Genomic DNA, 27,929 nt, shown 5'->3' on the forward strand with positions numbered 1-27,929 from the left:
ATACAGGTCCTCAACTCTTTCAATATCTCTAATTAGTTTTTGTCTCTCTGTCAAATGTTTCTCAATATGGTTCGTTTGTTGGCACCAATTTTCTAACACCGTTAAATGCGTTGATGTAGAGTGTAAAATCCTGAAAAATCGATGTATATGGGTGTTAGCTACTTAAGTAGAGAACAATATTGAAATTCTGGCACACTCATGTTATGATGTTGAACTCAACGCTTCACCACTGTAATACACTTTCAAAGTGTGAATCAATGATTCAACATCCAACAGCGCTTACGAAATGAACAATGAACTTAATAAACTGAGAAATAAAACAACACAGTTATTTGTTAACCCAGTTCAGCATAAGCCTACTCTGGGGGATACCAATCCAGGAGTGAATCCACTATGATAGTATTAGTTTGAAGCCCTCAATAAACAACCCGTTTAAGACTTCTCACCTAATCACCACCCGTGTTATATTCTACCTAAGACACACCTAGGTATGAGAACCTTCGCTCACCTCCTCTTGACCACAGCCACTGTGATCGTACACTTCTAGATTCAACAGGTGAAGACACACTTCATAAAACACACACCACTTCCGTACTTAAAAGCTTTGGAATGGTATACACACACTATGTCCTTGCTTAGAAGCTTCAGAGATATTACAACACAAAGACACACAGTTCCTAGTCTAGTATGTAAATCAACACAAGACTCAGAACACAATTGACACAATACTAAAACCTAAACTCACGCTTTGTAAGACTCAGATCTGGTTTCAGTGCCTTGAGCAATGGTGTCAGCATCTTTAAATAGCCTGCGCTAGCATGGGCTAGGTCTTGAATTGGGCTTCGAAAACTTAGCAGGATCAAAGGTTCCTTCAAGGAATATTCTTAATTAAATGTTTTGTTTCCTTATTTGGATGATCTGATTAGCAAACAAAACTAGGTCACGAATGCCTTCTGAATCATGCGTGACGGCGTTACTTGGCGCATTCGAAGAATTAGCGTGGATTCCATATTTAGAAAAAGGCGCGAGATCACAACTCACACAGGCCCGGCCCACTGGATGTGGTATCCAATGTTGAAGCATTGTACCCAACATCTTGCTTATACTGGATGGTGGAAGCATGTCGTTCCACATCAAGATAGATTACATGTTTTAGCAAAATGAGGCCAATCATACAACGCCAACAAATATAAAATCGTAAAATTTCATGTATATGAGGTTTCAGCTAGTTAAGTAGCAAACTCAATTTTCTACTTAAGTAGCACTTGAAAATTTCTTGTATAGGGGCTATCATGTAGTTAAGTAGTGAACTGAGTTCGCTACTTAAGTAGCGGACAATGTTTTCTCTCAAATTTCTCATTTTTATATATAACGTCCGCTAGTTAAGTAGCGGAAGAGTAAAAATGAAAATGAGCAGGGTGCGCGAGATATACGGGTAGCACCAAAAGAAATTCCCAAAATTTTATGAAGGTTTAATAAATTTCAAAGTTTTGTTTGGATCATTTGAAGGGAATTTCTTTTGGTGCACCTCATATCTTTTCACGCGTGCACCCTACGATATTTTCAAAATATCATGCTCGCTATTTAAGTTGCAAACTGTATTTTTTCAGAATTTATTTTTTTATAAGATTCGCTAGTTAAATCATACCGAACCACTACAAGAATTTCATGTATTACCGGCCGTAGGAATTTGAGTTTATATCCTATAGAAACAAAATTCAAATCCTCAACCCAACGACATTTAGATGAGCTGACGCAAGGTTTCTTCTAGTTTAACCAAGGTCCTGAGTTCCGTCTCTGACTTGGGCATGCAACAATTTTAACACTTTTAGGGCTCATTTGGCCCAGCTTTTTTAGAGCTTATGCAAACAGCTTATGCAATATAAATTAGATTTTATGTTATTTTATAAGTTCACACTAGTGAAAATTGTATTTTTATAAGCTATTTTATCATAAATTATCTTGAAAAACTTATAATAATATATAAAAATTGCATAAGCTATTTGCATAAGCTCTAAAAAAAGATGGGTCAAACGGAGCCTTAATAAGAGTTTGTCACCTATTCGGGTCCGACACGACTCGAAAGATTAGTCTCTACAGTTACGCGTATAGGATACTCGATTTTTAATTTACAAAAAATTGCATTAATATATAATAAATTTATTTTCTATGTTGATTAATGTCACTATATATATATATATATATATATATATATAACACATATCTTCATAACATTTAATATAATATAATATATTTTATAATAAAAAAGAAATAACTCAATATAATATTTAATAGTATGATATGAACAAATATTATTATAATATTTTTATCGACTAAATATTATTATAATATTTAATGTATTTATTTTATAATTTTAACATTAAAGAGCTAAATAAATTCAGACAATCATATATACTTTCTTCGTTAAATTAAAGTTATTTTTTAGATTCATTGAATAATTAACGTATCTAGTATATATTATAGATCAAATACATTAATTATTCAATGAATCTAAAAGATAACTCTTGCTTATAATATATAACGGAGAAAGTACTTATTTTTTTATAGCATTTTTACTATATATACTTGCACAATATAATACTACTATTTAATAGTAGTATTCTTCAAGTGAGTAAAATAAAAATAATAGTATTTTTTTTATGATAAAGTTTTTTTTTTTGACTAAATGATAAAGTTCTTTTTAAAAGACCTCTCTTGTTCTATTTAAGAGGGGAACAAGAAATAACTCATCAAACAAAAATTTATTTTCAAATGTTAGCTTAATGTATTTCATTTTGCATACTCTATCTATCTATTAATGATGATGGAAATAAAAATGAATACAAAAGAAGAGAAAAGCATGATAGAGGTTTTGTCGAAGGATTGTATTGCCAACATATTGTCACATACAACTCCAATTGATTCGTGTAGGCTCTCCCTTATTTCTAAGGACTTCTGCTCGGCCTCTGAATCAGACATTGTTTGGAATAAATTTCTCCCATCTGATTTGGTCTCAATAATTTCTGATTGTCAATTTGCATTTGACACCTCTCTCTCTAAGAAGTCTCTATATCTCACTCTCTCTGATCATCCTATAATAATTGACAGTGGTAAAAAGGTATCATATCAAATTAAAATTATTCTTACATTATTAGGTTATTATAATGTTAAATTTAAATCTTCAATATTGTTTCAACTAATTAAATGGTTGCACACTAAAATTCAGAGCTTTCAATTAGAGAAACCTAGTGGTAAAAAGGTATACATGCTTAGTGCCAGAGATCTCTCCATTGCTTGGGGTGACACTCCTGACCAATGTGATTGGATAATTGTACCAAAATCAAGGTCAGCTTTTACTTAAATTTACTTTACTAATAATTTATTGTCGCATAAAGAAAAATCAGATTATATGTCGTTTTATAATACCAATAAAATATTAATGTTTCTTTTGACCAGATTTCAAGAAGTTGCTAGGCTTCGTTGTATGTGGTGGTTTGAAATTCACGGTACAATTAATACACGTGTTTTGTCCGCAAACAGTCAATATGCCGCTTTTCTTGTGTTCAAGATGAGAAATGCTTTTCATTTTGACGGTTTTCCTGTCGAGTTAACCGTGGGTATACTAGGAAATAAAAAATGTACAAAATTTGTTTGGTTAAAAGCAAGCTATGATGGTATTGAACCAAATGACTCGTTCCAAGGACTACAACGTCCAAAATTGAGAAGTGATGGATTTTTGGAGATCGAGATGGGAGAGTTCTTCAATTCAGGCTTAAAAGATGAAGTCATTCAAATGAATGTTCTTGAAATAAGGGGTGGTCGTGTGAATGGTGCTTTCATTCTTGAAGGAATAGAAATAAGACCTAAGAATTAGTGAGTGAATGATTGAGTTGGGTTGTCCCTAAAATTTTGAATGTTCGATGCGAACTAAGAAAATGATGCCCTATAGGTCATTTGAATATTATATTTCTTAAATTTCTTGTAGCAAAATTATTAATAATCCATTTAAAATCAAGATTCTTAATTACTATTATGTATATACTTCTATTTATTATTTATTTTCATATTATTGGAATATTATTTTCGAATGTTAATCACAATTTTATCATAATAATACAATAATGTTGTTGATTTCAAGAGTTTGAGTTAAATGTAAAAAAATTATAGTAAATTGTCAAATACCCCCATAAAATTTTAAAATTCGTCAAATACCCCACGAAATTTGGAAATAGGCAAATACCCCCCCTGAAATTTTAAAATGTCAATCAAATTGCCCTCTGACACTACCAGTCAGAGTCCACACCAGGGGGCAATTTGATTGACTTTTTGAAATTTTAGAGGGATATTTGACAGTTTATTAAAAAAAATTATGTTTAGAAATGATCTTACGACTACATTTAAATACAACTAGAACATCGACCCGTGCGGTGCACGAGTCTAATTAGCTGTAAGATATATAATGATTAAATAATATATGATAATTCCAATAATGTAAGGTATATGAAAAAAGTTGAGTGACATTAAACGATAGTTCAATAATAATTTTGGATAAATATTCATACAAAGAAAATTATGTTATATTACGAAAGACTTCCTTATAGACCACATTCGAAGTCTTAGTCGTATCTTCACCGTCGTCATCGATGATCAATATTTTTAATCATTTTCTAGAAGTAACTCTTGAAATTGCAACATACAACTGACCATGTGAAAACACTGGCGATGAAAGATATATCCCAACATGCTTTAAAGATTGCCTCTGACTCTTATTAATAGTCATCGCAAAAGAAATCATTATAGGAAATTGTCTCCGTTGAAATTTAAAAGGAATTATCACGTCAGATGGTGTCAGAGAAAATCTAGGTATGAAAACCTGATTACCAATATTACTTCTTGAAATAAATTTTCCTTCAAGAGCACGTTTTCCCAATCTCGTAATAATAAATATTGTTCCATTGCATAATCCTAATTTTTAATTCAAATTCCTTAATAACATAACTGGAACTCCAACTTTAAGTCTCAACTTGTGATTTAAAAGTCCCGACGTAGAAATCGTGTTAAAAAAATCGGGAGTATGAACATCATCCACTGTTTGACCGTCTACATTTTGTGTGAGTGTAGTATCATAACTCAAGTATGTTTTTTCTTCACCAGAAATTAAATCCAACATATAATCATTTATTGTGTCGACTATTGAATTTTTAGGAGCTAGTATAGCTCTATTTTGGAAATACGTTATATCGTTCATGTTTTGTAAAAATTTGGGATATGTGCTTTCAACGATAGAAGCAAGAGGATCACCTGAATTTGGAATCAATAAATTTGATGGAATGTCAAGTTCTAAATCATCGTCGTTTTCATCTCCAATTTCCCCATCGCCAACACCCAAAACCCATTCATAAAACAATTTTCTTTGTTCAACGTCTGCACTCGAAATACCACCGAGAAGCCTCTTGTTTTTACTTAATGTTAAAACTTCACAAAAAAATTTTAAGAACCGAAGAATTAATAGTAGCATGAACAACTTCTGGCCTTGTACCTTTGGGTATTACTGGTAGAATTTGTCTAAAATCTCTGCCAAAAACAACTTTTCAACCGAAGGGAATGTGTTTATTGTTTTTTATCAACAGACTTGAGAATATCTTTTAAAGTTCGATCAACAGCTTCGAAACAGTGTTTGTGCATCATTGGTGTTTCATCCCATATAATGAGGTTTGCTTTTTGTATTAATAGCGCCAAAGGGCTTTTAGGAACTATGATACATGTTGAAAACTCGTCAACATTTAGAGGAATACAAAATCTTGAATGTGTTGTTCTACCGCCAGGTATAAGCAATGTAGCGATCCCACTTGAGGCAACTGTTAAAACTATCTCACCTTTTGAGCGTAATGCGACTGACATGACCCTCAAAATAAATGTCTTCCTTGTACCGCCATAACCACAAAGAAAAAACACACCATGTTTGTTTTCGTTAAATCTTGTCATGATTGTGTCATATACTTTATGTTGCTTTGAAGTCATAGTTGACATCAATCTAACATGTTCCTCAGCTAATGATTGTTTGTTATAATTCAATTCGTCGTGTATTAAACTATTTTGTATATCAGGAACTAATGATGTGTCTGCTCTAGGCATTGGAGGATAATCTTTTAAACTCTTCCCACAACTACGTAACATCATCTCAATATCTCTTAGTGCATATTGTATCAATTGATCATCGGTTAATATTAAATCTGCAATGTTAAAATCAAAATAATGAATGTGATTAGTGACATGACTATGATTGTGTTTGGTTGTATTGCAAAAAAATTGATTTAGCAGAATTGAGTTTGATAGATTTGATTTTGGTTAAAAGTGAGTTAAACAGAATTGATTTATGTTTGGATACATTAACGTAAAAATAAAGGGTATTTATAAAAAATATCAATTCTTTTTCCATTAATCTTTTTTGACAAAATTCTTTTTCCAATTTTAAAAAATTACAATTTAATAAACTGCATAATAAATAATTTAAAAAGTGATATAAGTAAGGTTACATGAGACATTGAAATGTGAAAGATGATTTTTTTTTTAATAGATTTAAATATTGTTGAAGGTGTTATAGTATGAGAATATATATATAACTTTTCAAATCACACGTGATAATAACTTTCCAAATCTCACATGATAATTATTCTCTAAATTTATGATCCAGTAGAAAAAAAATCATTGATCAGGAAAGACATAAAAATATTTCGTGATGAATAATATAGTCAACAATAATTTTGATATGATATACTTTTAAAATTGATGGTGCTTATCAATTATTGCACATAATTTTAATCACAATTGGTATACTTGTCATAGTGGTTAGAAATATTGCCTTGCATTGAAGGATTGCGGGTTCGAATCCTAGTCAAGACAAAATTGTATTATTTTTTAATAAAAATTGCATTATAAAATGGAGGGAAAATGAGAAAAACAAATTAGGGTTTAGAATTTGCTTATCTTTTATATTATAAGCTTGTATACACAAGTAAATTCTAAACCCTAATTTGTTTTTCCTGTTTTCCCTCCATTTTATCTTGCAATTTTTATTAAAAAATAATACAATTTTGTCTTGACTAGGATTTGAACCCGCAACCCTTTGGTGCAAGGCAATATTTTCAACCACTATGCCAAGTATACCAATTGTGATTAACATTATGTGCAATAATTGATAAGCCCCATCAATTTTAAAAGTATACCATATCAAAATTATTGTTGACTATATTATTCATCACAAAATATTTTTATGTCTTTCCTGATCAATGATTTTTTTCTACCGGATCATAAATTTAGAAAATAATTATCATGTGAGATTTGGAAAGTTATTATCACATGTAATTTGGAAAGTTATTATCAAACTTAATTCTGCTAAATCAATTTATTTTTTTTAATACAACCAAACACAACCATAGTAATGTCACTAATCACATTCATTATTTTGATTTTAACATTGCAGATTTAATATTAACCGATGATCAATTGATACAATATGCACTAGCAGACCAATTGTGATTTAAATTATGTCCACAAAGTATTAAGCTCCATCAACTTTCATAGGAAATATTTCACACGACAATTAAGCACCATCAATTTTCATTGCACAATTTAAACAATTAAAAATCGATAATCTCTTATATTATAAGCTTGCTAACATAAGCTAACCCTAAACCTAATTTTTTCCCCTCTCATTTTCTCTTTCTTTTTATTGCAGCTTTATATTAAAAAAATACAGATTTGTCATCGAACCTGCATCCCTTACTTACAATAAAACCTTTCAACCGCTAAAACATGTGCTTCAATTATGAAAGAATTTAGGAATCCTAATATGTTAACTCTGTTTTCAATAAATTTGAACGACGAAATTAATCACAATTTTTATTTATTTATGGATGTCTACTTAAGTTTATGTTCTTGATCATTTTTTAATTTTTAACCTTTAATTATCATCAATTTTTTAACCTTTAGTTATCAGCAATTTTTTTTAATAAGTAAACAAAACGATGGGGGTCCAAAATTATTTAAAAAATATATAAAATATAAAATAAGCACATAAAACAAATATAGAATAATTAGTCCAAGAAATTTCCTATACTACTCTTATTGAAAATGCTCTTAGAATTTTTGTATTTTATTCTTTATCGCTACATATTACACCTAATTAGACCCATGCACCGCATGGGTCAAAGTTCTAGTGTATACAAGCTTATAATATAAAAGATGTTTCTTGTTCACATTTTTTTTATAGTAAAGTTACTTTTTAAGAAAAAAAATCAACCCTAAAGTTTTTTTACAAGAATCCTAAAGTTACTTATAAAATTAAGAATTAGTCTATTAAATTTAGTTATTAATTTAAAAAATGAATAACAAATATTATTTTAATAGTAACAAAGTCATTAATTTTTTTTTTCATAAATAAAATTATAGTGAGACTATATGAAGATTCGGTGGCTCACTGGGCACACCCGTAGATTAATCTTGATTTGTTTAACTAATTTCAATTTATTTATCATGCTTATACTTTTTTTGCCTTCTCCATAGCAATCTTTAAAGAAACAGGAACTTTTTTATTGCCATTATCGAAAAACTCTTGCCCCTTCTATTTCTCCCACGGTTCAATCACAATCACCAGCCTTTCTTGTTATTCTTCTTCGATGTTGTCAGAACTCAGAACTTCTTTAATCTTTTTTTTTTTGATCAAAGAACTTCTTTAATCTTGAATCTTAAAAAAAAGAGAAAAAATTAAAAAAAATAGAGGAAGTACGAAGGGATTTAGCTTGGTTACTTAATTTATGTCTTTCACTCTTTAATTTTCATATTTTAGGGAGTATTTGATGAAATTTGCAATTTCAAGGAGTATTTTACATTCCACTCAAAGAATATATAAAGTTAGCTAATGCACCAACACTCTAATTAAATTTGCGATACGAATGTCTCACCACCATAATTTCCCAATCCAACTCAAGAATAGACGGTTTTTACAACCAACACCTTAATAGATAGTATACTTCCACTGGTATTTCCTATAAGAGAAAATTAACTTCTTAAATATATTGATTAATTATTGTATCTGATTTATAATACAAATTAAACTAGATATATTAATAATATAAAAAAAACTAAATATATTAATTATTCAATATATCTAAAAAATAAATTTTTCTCTTATATTTTGTCAAAAAAAAAAAACTTTTCTCTTATATTAAGAATCAAAGCTAGCTAGTAAGTTAAGAAATTGAATTTGTAGTATGAATTGAATAAAATTAATGGTTGAATAGGATAATAAATGGATTTAAAGGATATACACGTATAACAATTTTACTCATACATCAGATGAAAATCTACCAATTTGCCACCTCTCACTCCCCTCTTGTATGATTATTTTGAGACTATTTGTATGATATAAAAGAAGGGTTATGCTAACATGTTAGCGCTTTTTCCATAAAAGAATTATGGTTTCTTATTGATTATCAATACAAAATTATTTTAGACGGACCATGTATGTCGATTAAAATAATATTTACCTCTGTCCCTAATTATAAGATCCTCTTTACATTTTTCTTTGTCCCTTTTTATAAGATCTCTTACATATTTTCAAGGGCATTAATTATTTCTTTACCGACATACTCCTAATTAAAGTGTATATTTTTTTTACAATCTATAATAAATACTTTAGAAAAGCAATAACTCATTCTCTTTCTTGAAGGATAAAATTGTAAAAATAATATTAATTGTCAACAAATTTAATGTCACAACCCACATTTTTAATCTCCGCAATTTTCTCAACAGAGTCTTATAATTAGGGATGAAGGTAGTAATAAATTTGAAATGATATAAATTTGAAATTTTTGCCAATTGAGTTAAGCTCGCATGACATAATTATGGTTTCTTATTAATTATCAATATAAAATTAATGTACTTTTAATCCTCCTATTTTGAAAAACCTGAACTTTTGATCCCTTAATTTAGGCATGACAATGAGTAGGGTATGGGTAGTGTACTATAGTACCAATCCCCATACCCGCGGATTGAAAAATACACGTACCCATCCTCATACCTGCGTGGGTAACAACTTTTTGCCTCCGTCCCAATACCCTATGGGTACCTAGGTACCCATACCCAAACCAGTTACCCACATTTTTATTAAAAATAAATTGATCAATTATAAAATATCATATAATTTTAATAGAATTAATTTTTTTTTTAAAGATTTTAATATTGAATAATGAAAATTATAAACAAAATTATTACTAACCTTATGTTAAAGTTCATATTTATGTTAAATATTCACATTATTTTTATATTATGTTATAAATAAACATTTTTATTAAAAATATGTAATAGTTTAGTAGAGTTGTATTGTTTTAAATTGATTTACATATATTATAATATACTAATATAAATAAAATAAATAAATATATATTATGCGGGGTGGGTACTAAGGTACCCATACCCGCACCCATACCCGTTCATTTTTGGAAGTAATTACCCATACCGGTGCACGTACCCAAAATGCGGGTTTTTACCCTACCCGTTGTGGGTAATTTTTGCGGGTACCCTCTGGATATGGGTCAAATTGGCATCCCTACCTTAATTTAAAAGCCATCTTTTTGATCCCTTATTTTAGATTTTTCTGAATTTTAGTCTCCGAACTCAATTTGGTCAAATTTTTGCTGATGTGTCAAGCTCATTAGTGATGTGGCAGTGTCCATGTTGACAAAATGTTTCCATGCATTTAATTTTTTACATCAAATATTTTAATTAATAATAATTAAAAAAACAGTAAAATTAACCTCTCTATATATATATAATTAAAAATCCTTTCCAAAATATATATAATTATAAATCAGTAAATTATCCAAAAAAAATTAACGATTGACAACAAAGTGAATGAATGATTGAGAGGGCGTGAACATAGACGAAGGATGTTAACACGAGTGTGATGATTTGTGTATCTGATTTCTTATGGTTCCATGATTTGGAAAATCGTTTGTTTTTCTGACTTCTTTGAGTAATTTACTAATTTTTAGTTATATAATAATGTTAACATGTTTATTTTAGTTATTATTATATAATGTAAAGAGGTTTATTTTATTGTTTTTTAATTATCATTAATTATTTTATTGTTTTAATACTTTTAAAATATTTGATTTTTAGAAAAGATTAATGACATGAAAATGTTTTGTCAACATGAAAACTGTCATGTCATTAATGAGTTTGACGCATCAACGAAAATTTGACCAAATTGAGTTTGGGGTCAGAAAAATCTAAAATAGAAGATCAAAAAATTGTCTTTTAAAATAGAGGGATCAAAAGTTCAAATTTTTCAAAATATCAAAAAATTGGGTTTTAAAATAGGGAATCAAAAGTTCATATTTTATAAAAGAGTTTAATTGATATGCAGAAACGATGTAAAATATACGGATCAGATATGCATTAAAAGTCGGTTATATTATTTAGAAGGACCATGTATGTCGATTAAAATGATGTAATAAATTTGAAATAATAATAAATATGTTTAATATCAGCCGTGTTGATCAAACATTGGATGAAGTACATTATAAAGTACGCTGATTTAGCATTCCTTGTTCGTCGTCACTACTTTACATAACCAATATGGCGGAGATCCAGGACTTGCCAGAAGGCTGCATCGCCGACATACTCTCTCGTACAACCCCTCTTGACGCCTGTAGATTCTCCCTCATTTCCAAGACTTTCCGTTCTGCCGCCGATTCCGATGCTGTATGGAATCGCTTTCTCCCTTCCGATTCCAATTTCATCGACTCTATCATCTCACAGTCTCCTTCCCTTGCCAACATTCCTACCAAAAAGGCTCTCTATCTAGCTCTCTCGGATCGCCCTATCATCATCGACAGTGGTAAAAAGGTATTATTCTTGATCATCGACAGTGTAAAAAGCTATTGATTTTTTGAAATGTTTTAGTTCAGAATGCTAATAATAAGCCTTCGATGGATATTTTGAAATCCAGAGTTTTCAATTGGATAGAAAGAGTGGAAAAAAGTGTTACATGCTTGCTGCTAGATCTCTCTCCATTGTTTGGGGTGATACTGACCAATATTGGACCTGGATTCCTTTGCCTGATTCCAGGTTTGCTCTTAACTTTTCTATTCTTTTTTTTTATTTTTATTTTTGCTCCTAATATTTTTTTTTTAATTTCACCTTTTAAGATGAATAAGTGGGCGCTAACTTATCGGAATAAGCTTAGATTAGAATATAAAAGATTACCTATGAACAAAAGGTCGACGGGCAACAAGCTGCCGCTAGAGAGTTCGAATCTCGGTCCCTGCCATATTGCATGCAATGTCTCTGCCAACTGACACTAGACTTTTTTTCTTCCTTGTGTTAACACTATTATCACATATTACCAGTGTTTCTTCAGTTACAGCCAATATGTCACCTAATTCGAGGCTATTTTAGTAGAACAGGAAGACTATAAACCCCAATTACTTGTTCTTGTTGACCAATTCAAGACATTAATGACTTGATTACTCTAAAGCTGAGCATGTCATGTCCCTTTTATGGGAATGAATGATTCTATTTCCCATGTTAGTGATCAATTACTGTTGATGGAGTCTAATCATCCTATCCCCCTCATCAACAAAATTTTCTTCTAGGTCATTCAAGAGAAAAACAGAGAGTTTGAATATGTTCTTCCATCTCTAGTAAGAATCAACTGACTTTTGCTATCATATTTTCAACTACCTGTTGGTGAATCTTCTAATCCAAGTTAGCGAAGAATGATTACCAGAACGTGTAGTGTGGCGATCTAGGCCATGCCATATAACAAACCCAATTTAAAGCACATTCAGTCAAACCAGTGTTGGTAGTGGTTTCTGTTGCCCCCTGGCTTAGAATTTGGAGTCTGTGTTCCTCCATATCGCTTCCAGTGTTGTCAAATATGCCATGCTGGTTTCATAGAGGATTTCTTTTTACAGCCGCCGCGGCTAATTTGTGACGGATGGAGGTGCCGTGGCAACTTTAAGTGCTGGATTTTTGGCATTGCCAGCGGTAACACTTCACTTCAGCTAAGTATCAACAGCACGTATCCATGCTCTTCACCCGCCTATCTCTAGCATCAAGTTAGGCTTGAAGCACCAAGACCCTTCATCTGTATTGCTGCAGTTACTGCATCTTCACAGTTTCCTCTTTGATCCTAATTGCTGCGATAACCATTCCTATTTATTTTTTAATGCATCATCAGTCCAAATTTTTAAAATCTCTGCCCAATATGTTTGTTGCTTTACAAATAAAGGTGCAGTTCCTATTTTAAGCCTTGATATTGCTACACATGTTCTTGACAAATTGACCGTGCATGGTTCGTGTTTTCATTCCTTCGTTCAAATTAAAATTGATTTCTATTATTTCATTGATATGAACTTATACCTATTATGTTATTTTATTTGCTGTATCCTTCATCAATGAGATAGTGTGGCATGTAGAAAAATGGATGTCCTTTAAAGTGAGAGAGGAGATGAATGATGGATTTTCTATAACATCATATATAACTAATTAACTAAGAAGTCTGTCATAATCAGTTTCAGCTAGAATGCTTCATTTATGCTTGTTAACGACCTCCAATTTTTATTTAACGAACCTGCAATGTTAATTTGGTTACACCGATATAGATACTACATCTGTTATGTAATGATTCACTTTCAACTTTTCTTTCAGTTCCTATATTCTAATCTTTGCAAATTTTGTGTACTACTTTTGGATAGGTTCCCTGAAGTTGCTCAGCTTTGTGATGTGTGTTGGCTTGAAATTCATGGTATGATAAACACCACTCTCTTGTCTCCAAATACTCAATATGCAGCTTATGCCGTGTTCAAGATGATTGAGCCCTGGGGATTTCAGAATCGTCCTGTGGAGTTATCAGTTAGTGTCGAAGGTGGCCATAGTAGTACTACAAATGTATGTTTGGATCCAATTGTTGAAGGTACGCCCCACCCCAGAGTAGTAGGATTGCAGAGTCCTAGTGTGAGAACCGATGGGTGGTTGGAGATTGAGATGGGGGAGTTCTTCAATTCAGGCATAGAAAATGAAGAAGTCCATATGAATTTTATGGAGATAAAGGGTGGTAATTGGAAGAGAGGTCTCTTTCTTGAAGGCATAGAAGTGAGGCCTAAGGAAGACAACTAAGCAACATTCACTAAACTATTGAAGGGTTCTTGCGTCTCGGCAGAACAATGTTTGAAGATATGAAGTCCCAACTTTTCAATATACTATATATTATTGTTCAAAACTGTTTCTTCGTAAAGTATATTATATACCCAAGTTATATTGCTGGTCATGATTCAGTATACTGGTATATCTGTTGTGGATGGATATCAGCCACCTTTTGTGTTTATTGCTCCAACTATATATAATATATATTGTAATATTGTGATCCAATATGAATTTGCTCTTAATTGATTTGGAACACTCCACCATGGACCCTAGGTATTCAATTATTCCAGTGAGTCAGTGACTTAAGTCTTGTCTACTTAAGGTATTGGTTCTATTTTAATCGATATTGTTATTCGTTGTGCACAGTGAGAACATAAAATAAAGAAGGACCGACTCTCCTTCTAGTACTCGCTAGTGTAGTAACAATGTTGATTAAAATACAACCAATGCCTTAAGGAAAATTGCTCTTTAGACCTCCCATGTTGCTTCCAAACCCACCAAAAATCCAAAAATACCCTTGATTTTGGTTTTCCGTATCCTACAATCCGAATTTGAGCGATTTCAGCACCTAGGATCCGAAATCTAGTGTTAGTGTCCTAGTGTTAGTTCTAGCTCTGTAAGTGTTGGTGTTGCTGCTATCATATTGTTGGTCAACCAGTTGGCATCACTAACACCTTGCTGCTTCAAATGTAGCAAATTTAGAAAATCTTCACTAATCACAACGCCCAAATTTTAGTAGATCTATAATCTATTAACTCAAATACAAATAGAAATATGTGGATCTATTATTGTACCTTGTGAATATCTCTAACCCAAATAGAATGTTTTGGTGTGAAGGAGAATACCAAAGGAGGATGAGTTCAACTTTGAGCATAGAAAACACAATTTCGGAAGTTACGTTCCAAACTTAAGCGAGTTAGGAATCTAGTATCCGAAATCAAGGGTGTTCGGATCGTAGAATCCGAAATTAAGCAATTGGGGAAAAAATTTGGGGTTTTTGAAAAGGGTTGTTATTTTTTGGTAAGGATGAGAAAGATGCTTTGTGTGTATGCAGTTGTAGTGTGTTCTATATATCCATTTTACTGTCTATTCTTGTTTCCAACATATTGATAGCACTTTTTGTTGATTTCTTGAATTTTCAGCATAATGATAACGCACCACTGAAAATACAAAAGCAAGACAATATCTCAACGCCTCATCATGTTACCTTGTGTCTGCAGTTGCTAATATAGGGGATATTTATTGCTCGCCTCATCATGTTACCTTGTGTCTGCAGTTGCTAATAGGTGTTTATTGCTCAGCAGCATTTCATAAAAAAAAAGGAAAAAAGTGCATTTCGGATCCTAAATTATGAAATTACTTTAGGGGCAATTTTGGCAGTTTGGGGGGCCTGGTAGCAATGCATGGCGGCCTAAAAAGAAATTTTCATGCCTTAAGTCAGGCGGACTACAATTTAAATTACTGAAAATTATAAGAATCGGTTAGTGATAGAATCAATTAAATTATAGGTTGTGGCTAATATGCACAAGCGAAATAAGTTCGAAATAAGTTCAAAATCAATAATATCCTAGTAATATTATGAAGGTTACAGAAGACCGTCTCGAAAGTCGAAAATAGTTCAAATCAATAATATCCTAGTAATATTACAAAACCAGTTTGACAACCCCCACAAGAGTACAGACTAAGCTTATAATAAAGCATGACATAACCTATTAATAAGGTACCATGAGAAAAAGGAGTGTCCCATTATGAATGTTACCACCCCAACTCTTAAACATTGAGAAATTCAACAAGTTTACACCACCACCATAACACTCCACCAAAGAATAATGCCAAAGGCCCAAAACCACACCACGGTAGGCATAGCTGTTGAGATTGCAAACTGTATTGACAGTTGCAAAACAGTTGTACAAGTTGGTTTTGGCAGTTATGCCAACTGTATTAGTTTGTTAGGATCTGTTGCTTGCACCTTAAGTTTAGCATAGTTTGTTAGTTTACATTGCCTATAAATTGGCACTCAATGTTGTAACCAAGATAGTTGATTGGGTTGAATGAATGCAATAGAGCTTTTGATCTAACAAGTGGTATCATCGAGCCACAGAGAGAGAGCACTGCATTCATCATCATCCAGGGAAGGGAAACAGTGTGTGTGTGTGTGAAATCAACTCGTTTTACAATCTTTTTCTTCTGGGGAGGGAAACACGTGTGTGTAGAAAGATTGTGTGTGTTGCATTCAGTTTCATCTTGTAGTTTCTTGAAGTTCTTGCAAAAAAAACTTCAATGGCAGAAAACAAAGAATTTGGTTTTCCTATACCAAAATACGATGGTCACTATGATCATTGGTCCATGTTGATGAAGAATCTCTTGGAATCAAAGGAGTTTTGGGAAATCGTTGAAACTGGTGTGCCAGTTCTTGCAGCAGGTGCCACTGCAGAAGAACAAAGAATTGCTAAAGAAGCAAAATTGAAAGATCTCAAAGCCAAGAACTACTTGTTTCAATCGATTGATAGAACAATCATTGAAACAATTCTTGACAAATCCTCCTCTAAGGCTATCTGGATTCCATGAAGCAGAAATTTGAAGGATCCACAAAAGTCAAGAGGGCTCAATTGCAAGCTTTGAGGGGTGAATTTGAAATCTTGCGTATGAAAGAAGATGAATCAGTGAATGATTACTTTGGGAGGACTCTCTCAATTGTAAACAAGATGAAGATTCAAGGTGAGGTCATGGAACAAAGAACTGTGGTTGAGAAAATTCTTAGGTCCATGACTAGCAAGTTCAACTATGTTGTCTGTGCCATTGAAGAAGCCAGCAATGTGGAGACATTGACAATTGATGAATTGCAAGGTTCTTTAATTGTGCATGAACAAAAGATGAAACCTGCCAAAGAAGAGGATCAAGCTTTGAAGGTTAACTATGCAGACAGAAATTCTGGAAGAGGTAGAGGAAGAGGTGCTAAGACAAGTCAAGGCAGAGGTAAAAGAATCAATAAAGAAAGTATAGAATGTTATAAATGTCATAAGCTTGGTCACTTCCAATATGAATGTCAATCTGGGGAGGGTGGATATGCAAATTATGCTGAATTTGATGACAGTGAAGAGGTCTTGTTAATGGCCTATGATGAAGATTCATCAAATTCAAATTCCAAATTGTGGTTTATTGACTCTGGATGCAGTAATCACATGAGTGGTGTGAAAGCATGGTTTCATGATCTTGATGACAGTTTTAGAGAAACTGTGAGGCTAGGAGACGATTCAAAGATGAATGTTATGGGAAGAGGGAATGTCAAACTGCAGTTAAATGGCATAGTTCAAGTCATCACTGGTGTGTATTACATACCAAAATTGAAGAACAATTTGTTGAGTCTAGGTCAATTACAAGAGAAGAATCTTGCTTTTGTGATCAGAGACAATTGGTGTAAAGTTTATCACCAAGACAAAGGAATGATTATGAGTTCACAGATGGCTTCAAACAAACTCTTTCCCATAATTGCTGAAGCAAAACTAGCATGTCTTCAAGCCAAGAGTGATGATGTAAGTCAGATATGGCACTGTAGATATGGACATCTAAATATCAAAGGAATTCAACACCTGCAGCAGAAGAATATGGTGATTGGATTACCAAGGATAGAAGATTCCAAACATGTGTGTGCTGATTGTCTGAAAGGAAAACAACATAGAGAAAGCATTCCTAAGTCAAGTAATTGGAAAGCTTCAAAGAGGTTAGAATTGATTCACTCTGACATTTGTGGACCTATAACTCCAGCCTCCAACAGTAACAAGAGATATGTGCTCACTTTTATTGATGATTTCAGCAGGAAAACTTGGGCTTACTATCTGGTCGACAAGTCTAGTGCATTTGAAAACTTTAAAAGGTTCAAATGTATGGTAGAAAAGGAGTCTGGTGAGATCATATGTTGTTTAAGAACTGATAGGGGTGGAGAATTCAATTCTGATGAATTCAAGGAATTCTGTGAATTAAATGGAATCAAAAGACAACTTACAGCAGCTTATACTCCTCAACAAAATGGCATAGCAGAAAGGAAGAATAGGACTATAATGGAGATGGTTAGGTGTATGTTGGCAGGCAAAAATGTTCCTAAAGAATTCTGGCCAGAAGCTGTCAATTGGTCAATTCATTTGATTAATAGAAGCCCTACTGCAGCAGTTGAAAACATGACACCAGAAGAGGTATGGAGTTCTATCAAACCCTCAGTAAAATACTTCAAAATATTTGGATGTATTGCATATGTTCATGTGCCTGAGGCTCAGAGAAAGAAGCTGGATGACAAGAGTATAAAATGTGTATTCTTTGGCATGAGTGAAGAGTCTAAAGCTTACAGACTATACAATCCCACTACCAAGAAGATAATCATCAGCAGAGATGTTAAATTTGATGAAAAAGCAAAATGGAAATGGGATAGTACACAAACCTCACAAAGACTTGTTGAAATTAGTGATGAAGAAGCAGAGAATGTCAATGCAGGAATTGAAAATGCTGCAAACAGTGATGCTGCAGACACTGATGAAGATGTGCACAGTCAAGTTAGCACTCCTCCAAATTCACCAGATACTCACTCTCCAGTCATAGATCACATTGGAACTTCTACTTCAAACTTGAATAATCAAGGGAGAAATAGAAGACCACCACCATGGCATGCTGATTATGATACTACTATGACAGAAGAAGAAACTGGAGAAGAAGACTCTATGAATTTGATGACTGTTACTCCTTGTCTGAGCAATGATCCTGCTACTTATGAAGAGGCTGTGAAGAGTTCAACATGGAAAGCTGCTATGGACAAAGAAATTGAAGCAATTGAAAGAAATGGTACTTGGAAACTTACTGATCTTCCCAGAAGTGCTAAAGTAATTGGTGTCAAGTGGATCTACAAGACTAAACTCAATGAGAGAGGAGAAATAGAAAAGTACAAGGCAAGATTAGTAGCAAAAGGATATGCACAGAGATATGGTACTGATTACAAAGAAGTATTTGCACCAGTAGCTAGGTGGGATACAATTAGAAGCTTATTGGCCATTGCAGCTTCAAGAGGCTGGGATGTATTTCAACTAGATGTGAAGAGTGCATTTCTTCATGGTGAGTTGAAAGAAACTGTGTATGTTGAACAACCAGCAGGATATGTGAAAGCAGGGAGGGAAAAGCAAGTTTACAAACTTCACAAAGCTCTATATGGATTGAAACAGGCACCTAGGGCTTGGTATTCAAAAATTGAAGCTTACTTCATCAAGGAAGGATTTGTAAAGAGTTCTCATGAACACACTCTCTTTGTGAAGGAACATGGTAATGTCTGGTTGATTATAAGTCTATATGTGGATGATCTTATTTTCACAGGAAATGATAACAATGCACTCAGTCAATTCAAAGAGTCCATGATGACTACATTTGATATGACTGACTTGGGCAAAATGAGACATTTTCTAGGCATTGAAGTAATACAAGATGATCAAGGAATATTCATAGGTCAGCAGAGATATGCTAAAGAGATTTTAGAAAAGTTCAACATGGACAAAAGCAATGCTGTGTGCAGTCCTGTTGTAACTGGAACTAAACTCTCTAAGCATGATGAAGGAGAAGAGGTGAATCCTACTCAGTTCAAGCAGATAGTAGGAAGTTTGATGTACTTGACTGCTACTAGGCCAGACATTATGTTTGCAGTCAACTTGATTGCAAGATTCATGGAACATCCTGTGGAGTCTCACATGGTGGTTGCCAAAAGAATTTTGAGATACATCAGAGGCACACTTGAACTGGGAATCAGATACAAAAAGGAAAAGCAAGAAGCTAAATTGCTTGCTTACACTGACAGTGACTATGGTGGTGACACTGAAGATAGGAAAAGCACCTCTGGATATGTGTTCAAAATAGGTTCTGGTGCTGTGTCTTGGTCCTCTAAGAAACAGCCAGTGGTGACTCTCTCCACCACTGAAGCTGAGTTCATTGCAGCTGCACATTGTGTGTGCCAAGGAATCTGGTTACAAAGGATACTAGTGAACATGGGATTTGAATTGAAGAAATGCTTGACTGTGCATTGTGACAACAGCTCAACTATCAAATTGAGCAAGAATCCTGTGTTACATGGTAGGAGTAAGCACATAGACATAAGGTTTCATTTCTTAAGAAATCTATGTTGTGATGGTAAAGTTGAATTAGTACATTGTGCTTCTCAAGATCAAGTTGCAGACATAATGACCAAAGCGTTGAAGTTGGAAGCATTTGAAAAACTCAGAAGCATGCTTGGAGTGCAGATAAATCCTCTCTCTCAAAGTTGAATCATAGTTTTGTTGTAAACTTAGTTGGTTAGAACAACTAGTTTAAGGGAGGGAATGTTGAGATTGCAAACTGTATTGACAGTTGCAAAACAGTTGTACAAGTTGGTTTTGGCAGTTATGCCAACTGTATTAGTTTGTTAGGATCTGTTGCTTGCACCTTAAGTTTAGCATAGTTTGTTAGTTTACATTGCCTATAAATTGGCACTCAATGTTGTAACCAAGATAGTTGATTGGGTTGAATGAATGCAATAGAGCTTTTGATCTAACAATAGCCATAATGGGAGGAACAGTCTGGTAGGCATATCCATAAAAGAATTGGGGGGGGTGTCGGGAGAGAAAACTTCATAAAATAAAGCTTAGTCCGGTAGGCATACCAATGAGAGGAACAATCTGGTAGGCATATCCATAAAATAACTCAATAATTAAAGTCAATCAGAATAACTAGATTTTCTACACGTCCTTCTAATAAACTATCCCCAAGTACCACCTTAATTTGGTTAATTAGTAATAGGATTATTGATTTAGTGATGAAAATAAATTCGTGTACGATAAAAGACTTATCTCACCTATAGATTTCATCTAAATTATAAATATATAAGTATTACATCAGTGTAATTTCACCGCTTCTCATTCCTACAAAAATACTTCCACCATGTGTCGTTAATTAGGGTAGATGTTGATTATCAAAAAAAAAAAAAAAAAGGGTAGATGTTGGCTTATTTAGTGGACCAGTTTAAATAATTTCTTGAATTGCTTAAAAAAAGACCATTCCTCCCTCCACCTCCCCTCTCTCTCACCTTCTCTCTCCCTCTCCTTTTTCTCGGTAAAACTAAAAGCACACATATAGTTCATTGATTAAAAAAATGGATCTAGTTTTTTTTCTTTTTCTTTTTCCGTTGTGCTTTTTTCCACACCGCCACAAAAAAAAGTTCCAAACTAAGTTCCGAAAACGCAAAAAAGTTCACCACAATGGATATACGTGAAATCGAAATTTAGGATTCAATTTCAATCTCGACCAAGGATTTAATTAGGGAATACAAATGATTCCTTAAATCTCAAAATAACTGGACATGTGATTTTCTCCTTAATTTTAAACTTTTTCTTTATTCACAGGGAACACAACATTAGTGCAATTATCACTTTAATCAGATCCATCAGTGTAATCTGGGAGAATGAAAATCATGTTTGTTTTGGTATCTATTGTTCTTCAACCTCACTTTGTTTCCACGTCAACAATCAAAAAGAAAAATATAAACCAAAGTAATAAAATCAAATAAAAAATCCAAAAAGGAACAAAACTGCGGTGAGCAATATTAAAAAAATCTTCACCTAATCCACTTGAATTGGTATGATGGTATTAGGGGTGTGCAAAAAATTTGGTTATCCTTAACCAAATTACTAACCAATCCATATCTAATTTTAGTTTGTAAAATCCATTTAAAAAAAAAACCACACCACTCCAATAAAAAAACACCAATTATAAACCATAACCACATTTTGTAATTTGGTTTGGAATTGGTTTGAAAATTTAGGCCCAATAGCTAATTCAGGCCCAATCTTCAATTTTATTAAATTTTTTATTATATAATAAAATAATTAATTAAAGGAAAATGTTAACTTGTGCCCTTAAGGCACATTTTAATGAGATAAATGTGGAAATATTCTCTTGAAAATCGTGTAATCAACTCTTTTAACATTTAATATTTTGTATCATTAAATGCTAAATTTCTATATTTAGGTATCTTATCATGTGCCCTTAGGGCACATGTTAACATGACCCTTAATTAAAAGAGGGGTGGAGGACCGGTGGTCAACGCCGGACCACCGGCGGCCGGTGCGGCGGCGCTTCGGCCGGGACGGCGGCGGCCGGCGGTTTCCGGCGAACCTCCGACGACTTTCACGGCGGCCGGCGGTGGCGCTCCGGTGACCGGCGGTGGTGCTCCGGCAGCCGGCCACCACCAACCACCCATACTATTTTAATACTATTTTATTTTAAAAATCAGATTTTTAATAATTATTTTAAAAATAATTAAAAAAATCAGTTTTTAATGTTTTTAATTTTTAAAAATAATTAAAAAATCAGTTTTTTTTAAAATAATTAAAAAATCAGTTTTTAATGTTTTTAGTTTTTCAAAAATTTAGTATTTTAATTTTTTTTCCTATTTATTAGTTTTTTTTTGTATTTAAAAATCAGATTTTTTAATTTTAAAAATTACTCTTTTTTTAAATAATAAAAAATATTTTTAAAACAATATAAAAAATAAGTTTTCGGCTAAGTAAAAAATAATTTGGGTTTAAAAAAAATATTTTGTGAGTTGATTATAAACCAATTCAATCATAAAATTAATGAAAAATTATGTTTTTAAAATAATTAATAAATCTATTTTTTTTAATCAACTAATAAAAAAAATTAGTTTAAGTAAAAAACCTATTTAAAATTGGATCATGTGAATAACTTAAATTTTATTACAAACCGGTTATAAATTGGTTCGATCCGGTTAATAACCAAATCCAAATTAGTTTTAAAAAATAACCGGTTTGTTATTTAAATGGTTTTGGTTTAGAACCAAAACCATCAATTAGGTGTGGTGTGGTGTGGTTTCCAAACCATGCACACCCCTAGATGGTATTGGTTTGGGACTTAGGAGTGTGCTCCTCCTTAGGGTCTTAGGTTCGATTCTCTCTGGTGTCAATTTGGGTGGACTAATTTAGCTTCTTTAAAAAAAAACTTCACTTTTGTAACTTATTTATTTATTTATTTTGTTTGAAATTCATTAAGGACAAAACTTATATGCATTTTTTTAGATGCAGTTTTTCATGTTCCTCTCACAAAAAGGTAGTTATTTATATTTTTTTTAATTAAAAAAAGAAAAAGAAAATTGTTTTTAAATAAATATAACTTCCCCATGTATCTAGCACAGTAAGAACTGTGTATATGGAACTGTACATAAGTTTGGTCCATTCATTAATCTTTCAAAATCTTAAAAATCTACAAATTACTGTGAAATTTTGAAAAATTCATTAATTTTGACATAAGTTAGACAGAGGCAGGCGTGAAACTGGTTTGTCTAACCCGCTAGTATATATATAATGCGTCTATATTTCCGTCAAAATATAAAATATAATGCATCTATAAATACACCCCCTTAAATTTTGTTCTTTAATTTCTTTTAACTTTGAGTCAACATTTTTTTTAGGTAAATAGTATTATTTTTCTAAAAAACTTTTTTCTTAAATAAATAAATAGTATTACTTTTTTTAAAATATTCTAACCTTATCAAAATAAATATATTTTTTTGACCAAAATAAATTCTAACATTGTCTTGACCAAAAAATATAAATTCTAACATTGTAATGAGATAAACTATTTCCACCTATTTTTTTAAAAAAATAATAACAATTCCACCTCTATTCTTCTCAAGTCAAAACCAAAATAATGGCAGCTTTTGAAGATTTGCCGGAAGGTTGCATTGCCGCCATACTTTCTCGCACCACTCCGCTTGACGCCGGCAGACTTTCCCTCGTTTCCAAGAATTTCCATTCTGCTTCCGATTTCGACGATGTCTGGAACTCTTTTCTCACTTCCTCCGGTTCCCAATTCATTGACTCTATCATCTCACACTCTCCTTCCCTTGCCAAAATTCCTACCAAAAAGGCTCTGTTTATGGCTCTCTGTGATCACCCTGTCATCATTGACAATGGTAGAAAGGTATAATTCTTCTAATTTATCTTATATTAGGGTTTATCATAATTGATTGTGTAGCAAGTAAACTGAATTTTGAGTGTTTGTTTCAGAGCTTTCAATTGCATAAAAAGAGTGGTAAAAAGTGTTACATGCTTGCTGCTAGATCTCTCGAAATTTCTTGGCGTAGTCATGAGCAATTTTTTAACTGGTGGACTTCTATGCCTGAATCTAGGTTAGTTGTTTAATTTTTCTATTTGCTTAATTGTTGTTATCAACCAATGCGTCTCAATTATAGCTCTCATTCTTGTACTCGCTCTAGCCACAATTATAAGTAAAATTTTATTTTTCAGATTTTATTGAATAACTTATGTACCTGGTATAATATATAAGACCGGGGGTTATTTTCTCTAGTAGTGAGCGGTGTATTGTGAAAAACAAGAGTCCAATAGTTCCTATGAGTGAGCGGTGTATTCGGAAAAACCTGAGTCCAATAGTTACTAGGAGTGACCGGTGTATTGGGAAAAAACCCGAGTCCAATAGTTCCTAGGAGTGAGCGGTGTATCGGGAAAAAAACCCCAATTTCCACGTTGAAAAGAAATAAGGCGTCATAATAGTTTACAAAGAGAGGCATCCTTCACTTTATAAGTTGATTTTTGTAAGGTTGAGCTAGAGCCAATATTAAAACATAATATGGTATCAGAGCTCACACCCGGTGGGTGTGATTTTAAATAATCAAAACCTCAAGTCAGATAGATAGTCCTAAATTTGAAACACTAGTTTTCAAGTCTTCCCACCAACAACCACCACCCACCAACCACCAGAACTCTGCCGTCATTAGAGGTCCGATGCGTCGTCATCTGCCTAAACATTTTTTCAGGGTTTCTCTTTTTCAAGGTTGAGTATGTCATGTCCTTTTTATGGGCTTGAATGATTCTATTTCCTATGTAAGTGGTTATTGGTGATTGATCCTATTCCCCTCATCATTGAAACTCTCTTCAATTCAATATAAAAACAATGACAGGTTGAATATGCTGTTTCTTTCCTCTTGTACCAAGAGTCTATTTGCTTTTGATGCCATATTTTCAACTTTTGGTGGTGAAACTTCCAAATCAAAGTTAGTAAAGAAGGTTTGGCCATTTAATGCTCAATGTTTCAAAATCCATCGCTACTCCTTATCTAAAGAACATTAAGTCAGACAAGACGTTCGACAAGTTTCTGATGCAGCCGTGGCTTGGAATATGGAGTCTATTTCTCCGCTTCTCTTTAGCCAAGTTTCCAAAGAACATATCCATCTCTTCCCTCGTTTATCTCTTGCATCCAATTTCAATTTGGAATGGAGTACTCTGATCTTTCATCATGTAGTCCGTCATCTACACATTTTCCTTTCTTGATCCAAATTGTTAGATTTTGGATTCTACGACAGCCAATCCTATTTATTTTTCAATGCATAAGTTACTTAGCATGATTTGTTTTCACTTTTCGGTTCCTTCATCCAAGTTAAAAAATAATAGTTTAACCCCCATCCCAACTATGTGTTCCTTGTTATATATATATATATGTCCATTACTCATTAGCCAAACAAAATAGACTCTCATTTTATGCAAATAATAACTTATGTGTTCTATCTTTAATATCACGAGTTTTGATGTTTGGGGTCCATACAATGTGACCACCTTTGCTGGCCATATGCATTTCCTCTCATTTTGTCTTTCAGATGTTACAATGCAAGGGTAAAACTGGCTTTAACTGGTTTCCTTGAAACTAAGGGAACTTCACATCAATTTTCAAGGGTAAAACTGCAATGCAAATATGTTTAGAATAAACACCAACATCTCTTGAATTTGACAGATTTTTACTGTATCAGTCTTGGCTAGCTATTCATACAATATAACTCTGAATTTCTAGCTTCTTATAATGTGCCTATGTTTTTTCATAGTAGTGAGATATGTTCTTTGATAGCAACATTCCTGCATTATTATTGGCTCTCAAAAAAGGTGAAACGACTACATATATTGTATGATATAACTGAAAAATCATTAGTATTTCTCATTTCTAGGGATGTAAAGTTGAATGAAACTATTAGTATTTTTCATTTTCAGCTTCTCTCACTTTCTCCACATTTTTTATGCTTAAGAAAATACTTCTTGTTAGAGTATTCAATCCCAAAGTGAACTATACACCCAAATCTGACCTTGCTTACAGTCATGGTGATCCACTGTCTGATAATTCCATTTATAGATAGTTAATAAGTATAATATTATTATACTTGACAAATTCTAGAACTAGCATTAGTTATGCTGCCAGAAAAATGAGTCCGTATGTATACGAGGCTTGTAGTCCTTGTCTTAATATTTTGAAAGGCACACCTGACTAGGTACTCATATTTTCTGAAACTTCATCCATACAGCACCACTTGCAAGTCTATGCAGAAGCTGAATAGGCCAAATGTGCTGGCACACCTACAGATCTGCTACATGTTACCATGTTATCTTTTGGATTTTACTTTGTATGGAAACCAGTAAATCTACCGTCAGCCGATCATTTGTAAAGGCTGAGTATATGTCCTTTGCAACCATGGCAAGTGATTTAACTTGGCTATCATATCCCCCACATAATTTTGTCATTTCTCCAACCCTTATATTGTGACAACCAAGCATTTGTCTATAATCTATATTGCTTCCTATCCACAATTATCATGAGGGGATGAGGAACGTAAAAAATTGGATGTCCTTTTGGTGAGGAAGAAAATGAATGTCGTCGTTCTCAAGTTGGCTGTCTTATCTACATATGCTCTTCTTACATTTCACTATCAGTTTTGTATATTTTTGTCCAATATCGGATTCCACTCTATTTTCCTCCGATCTCGAGAGGAGCGGGGCATTATTTATAACTAATATAACTTATTAACTAGGAAATTTATCATAATCAGTTACGAATTGAAATAATTTAGTTATGCTTGGTTTATAGTTTCCAAATTTTAGTTGACGAGCTTTCACTGTTTATGTATTCTTATCTTTTCAACTTTTGTGCACAAATTTTGGACAGGTTCCCTGAAGTTGTTGAGCTTCTCAATGTGTGTTGGCTTGACATTCGCGGGAAGATAAACACTCTTGCATTGTCCCCAAATACTCATTATGAAACTTATCTTGTGTTCAATATGATTAATGGCTTTGGTTTTGAGAAGGAGAAGTATCCTGTGGAATTATCAGTTGATGTCGAAGATGGCAGATGTAGCACCAAAATTGTCATCTTGGTAGATCCAGACGTGAAGTGTAGGCGACTCAACAAAATATTAGACAGTCAGCACAACAACGAATTTGAATTGCGACGTCCTAGTGTGAGAAGTGATAAGTGGTTGGAGACCAAGATAGGAGAGTTCTTCAATTCAGGCGTAGAAGATAGAGAAGTCCAAATGAGTTTTACTGGGATAAGGGGTGTTTATCCATTGAAGAGAGGTTTCTTTGTTGAAGGAATAGAAATTAGGCCTAAGGAATACAATTTATACGGTTAAGCAACATACACTGAGCTATGCACAGGGCTTGGATGGCAGAAAAATGCTTAAACTAGTACAAGCAAATCAAATTTAATAAATCTTTGCCATCAAGATGATTGATGGCAATATAGAAATATTCAACTATGGCCCCGTTTGGATTAGCTTATTTTTGAGCTTATGCAAACAGCTTATGCAATTTTCATGTATCAATATAAGTTTGTCAATGTAGTTTATGATAAAATAGCTTATA

General features: G+C 33.0%; 3 protein-coding genes across 3 annotated transcripts; all 3 read left to right on the plus strand.

The window, feature by feature from the left end:
* The first annotated feature begins 2,836 nt into the window (after positions 1–2,836).
* On the plus strand, positions 2,837–3,874 carry LOC123888965 (F-box protein PP2-B10-like). Its single transcript, XM_045938143.1, has 3 exons — positions 2,837–3,118; positions 3,227–3,345; positions 3,457–3,874. Exons 1-3 carry the CDS (start codon positions 2,837–2,839, stop codon positions 3,872–3,874), a joined length of 819 nt encoding a protein of 272 aa, XP_045794099.1.
* Positions 3,875–11,568: 7,694 nt separating this feature from the next.
* Positions 11,569–14,436, plus strand: LOC123903196 (putative F-box protein PP2-B12). Its single transcript, XM_045953121.1, has 3 exons — positions 11,569–11,910; positions 12,014–12,132; positions 13,764–14,436. Exons 1-3 carry the CDS (start codon positions 11,641–11,643, stop codon positions 14,182–14,184), a joined length of 810 nt encoding a protein of 269 aa, XP_045809077.1. The 5' UTR covers positions 11,569–11,640; the 3' UTR covers positions 14,185–14,436.
* A 9,501-nt stretch (positions 14,437–23,937) lies between these two features.
* On the plus strand, positions 23,938–27,718 carry LOC123903197 (putative F-box protein PP2-B12). The gene is made up of 3 exons (XM_045953122.1): positions 23,938–24,210; positions 24,297–24,418; positions 27,232–27,718. The coding sequence occupies exons 1-3, from the start codon at positions 23,938–23,940 to the stop codon at positions 27,695–27,697; spliced, it is 861 nt and encodes a 286-aa protein (XP_045809078.1). The 3' UTR covers positions 27,698–27,718.
* Positions 27,719–27,929: the final 211 nt, after the last annotated feature.

Source organism: Trifolium pratense, linkage group LG1 (genome assembly GCF_020283565.1).
Source record: "Trifolium pratense cultivar HEN17-A07 linkage group LG1, ARS_RC_1.1, whole genome shotgun sequence".
NCBI lineage: Eukaryota > Viridiplantae > Streptophyta > Magnoliopsida > Fabales > Fabaceae > Trifolium > Trifolium pratense.

Bases quoted from the DNA above. Each gene is read 5' to 3' on its own strand.
- LOC123888965 (XM_045938143.1), top strand. From the start codon at position 2,837: ATGAATACAAAAGAAGAGAAAAGCATGATAGAGGTTTTGTCGAAGGAT. The intron at 3,119-3,226 runs GTATCATATCAA...ACTAAAATTCAG, and splicing joins TAATTGACAGTGGTAAAAAG to AGCTTTCAATTAGAGAAACC. The intron at 3,346-3,456 runs GTCAGCTTTTAC...TCTTTTGACCAG, and splicing joins ATAATTGTACCAAAATCAAG to ATTTCAAGAAGTTGCTAGGC.
- LOC123903196 (XM_045953121.1), top strand. From the start codon at position 11,641: ATGGCGGAGATCCAGGACTTGCCAGAAGGCTGCATCGCCGACATACTC. The intron at 11,911-12,013 runs GTATTATTCTTG...TTTGAAATCCAG, and splicing joins TCATCGACAGTGGTAAAAAG to AGTTTTCAATTGGATAGAAA. The intron at 12,133-13,763 runs GTTTGCTCTTAA...ACTTTTGGATAG, and splicing joins ATTCCTTTGCCTGATTCCAG to GTTCCCTGAAGTTGCTCAGC.
- LOC123903197 (XM_045953122.1), top strand. From the start codon at position 23,938: ATGGCAGCTTTTGAAGATTTGCCGGAAGGTTGCATTGCCGCCATACTT. The intron at 24,211-24,296 runs GTATAATTCTTC...TGTTTGTTTCAG, and splicing joins TCATTGACAATGGTAGAAAG to AGCTTTCAATTGCATAAAAA. The intron at 24,419-27,231 runs GTTAGTTGTTTA...AATTTTGGACAG, and splicing joins ACTTCTATGCCTGAATCTAG to GTTCCCTGAAGTTGTTGAGC.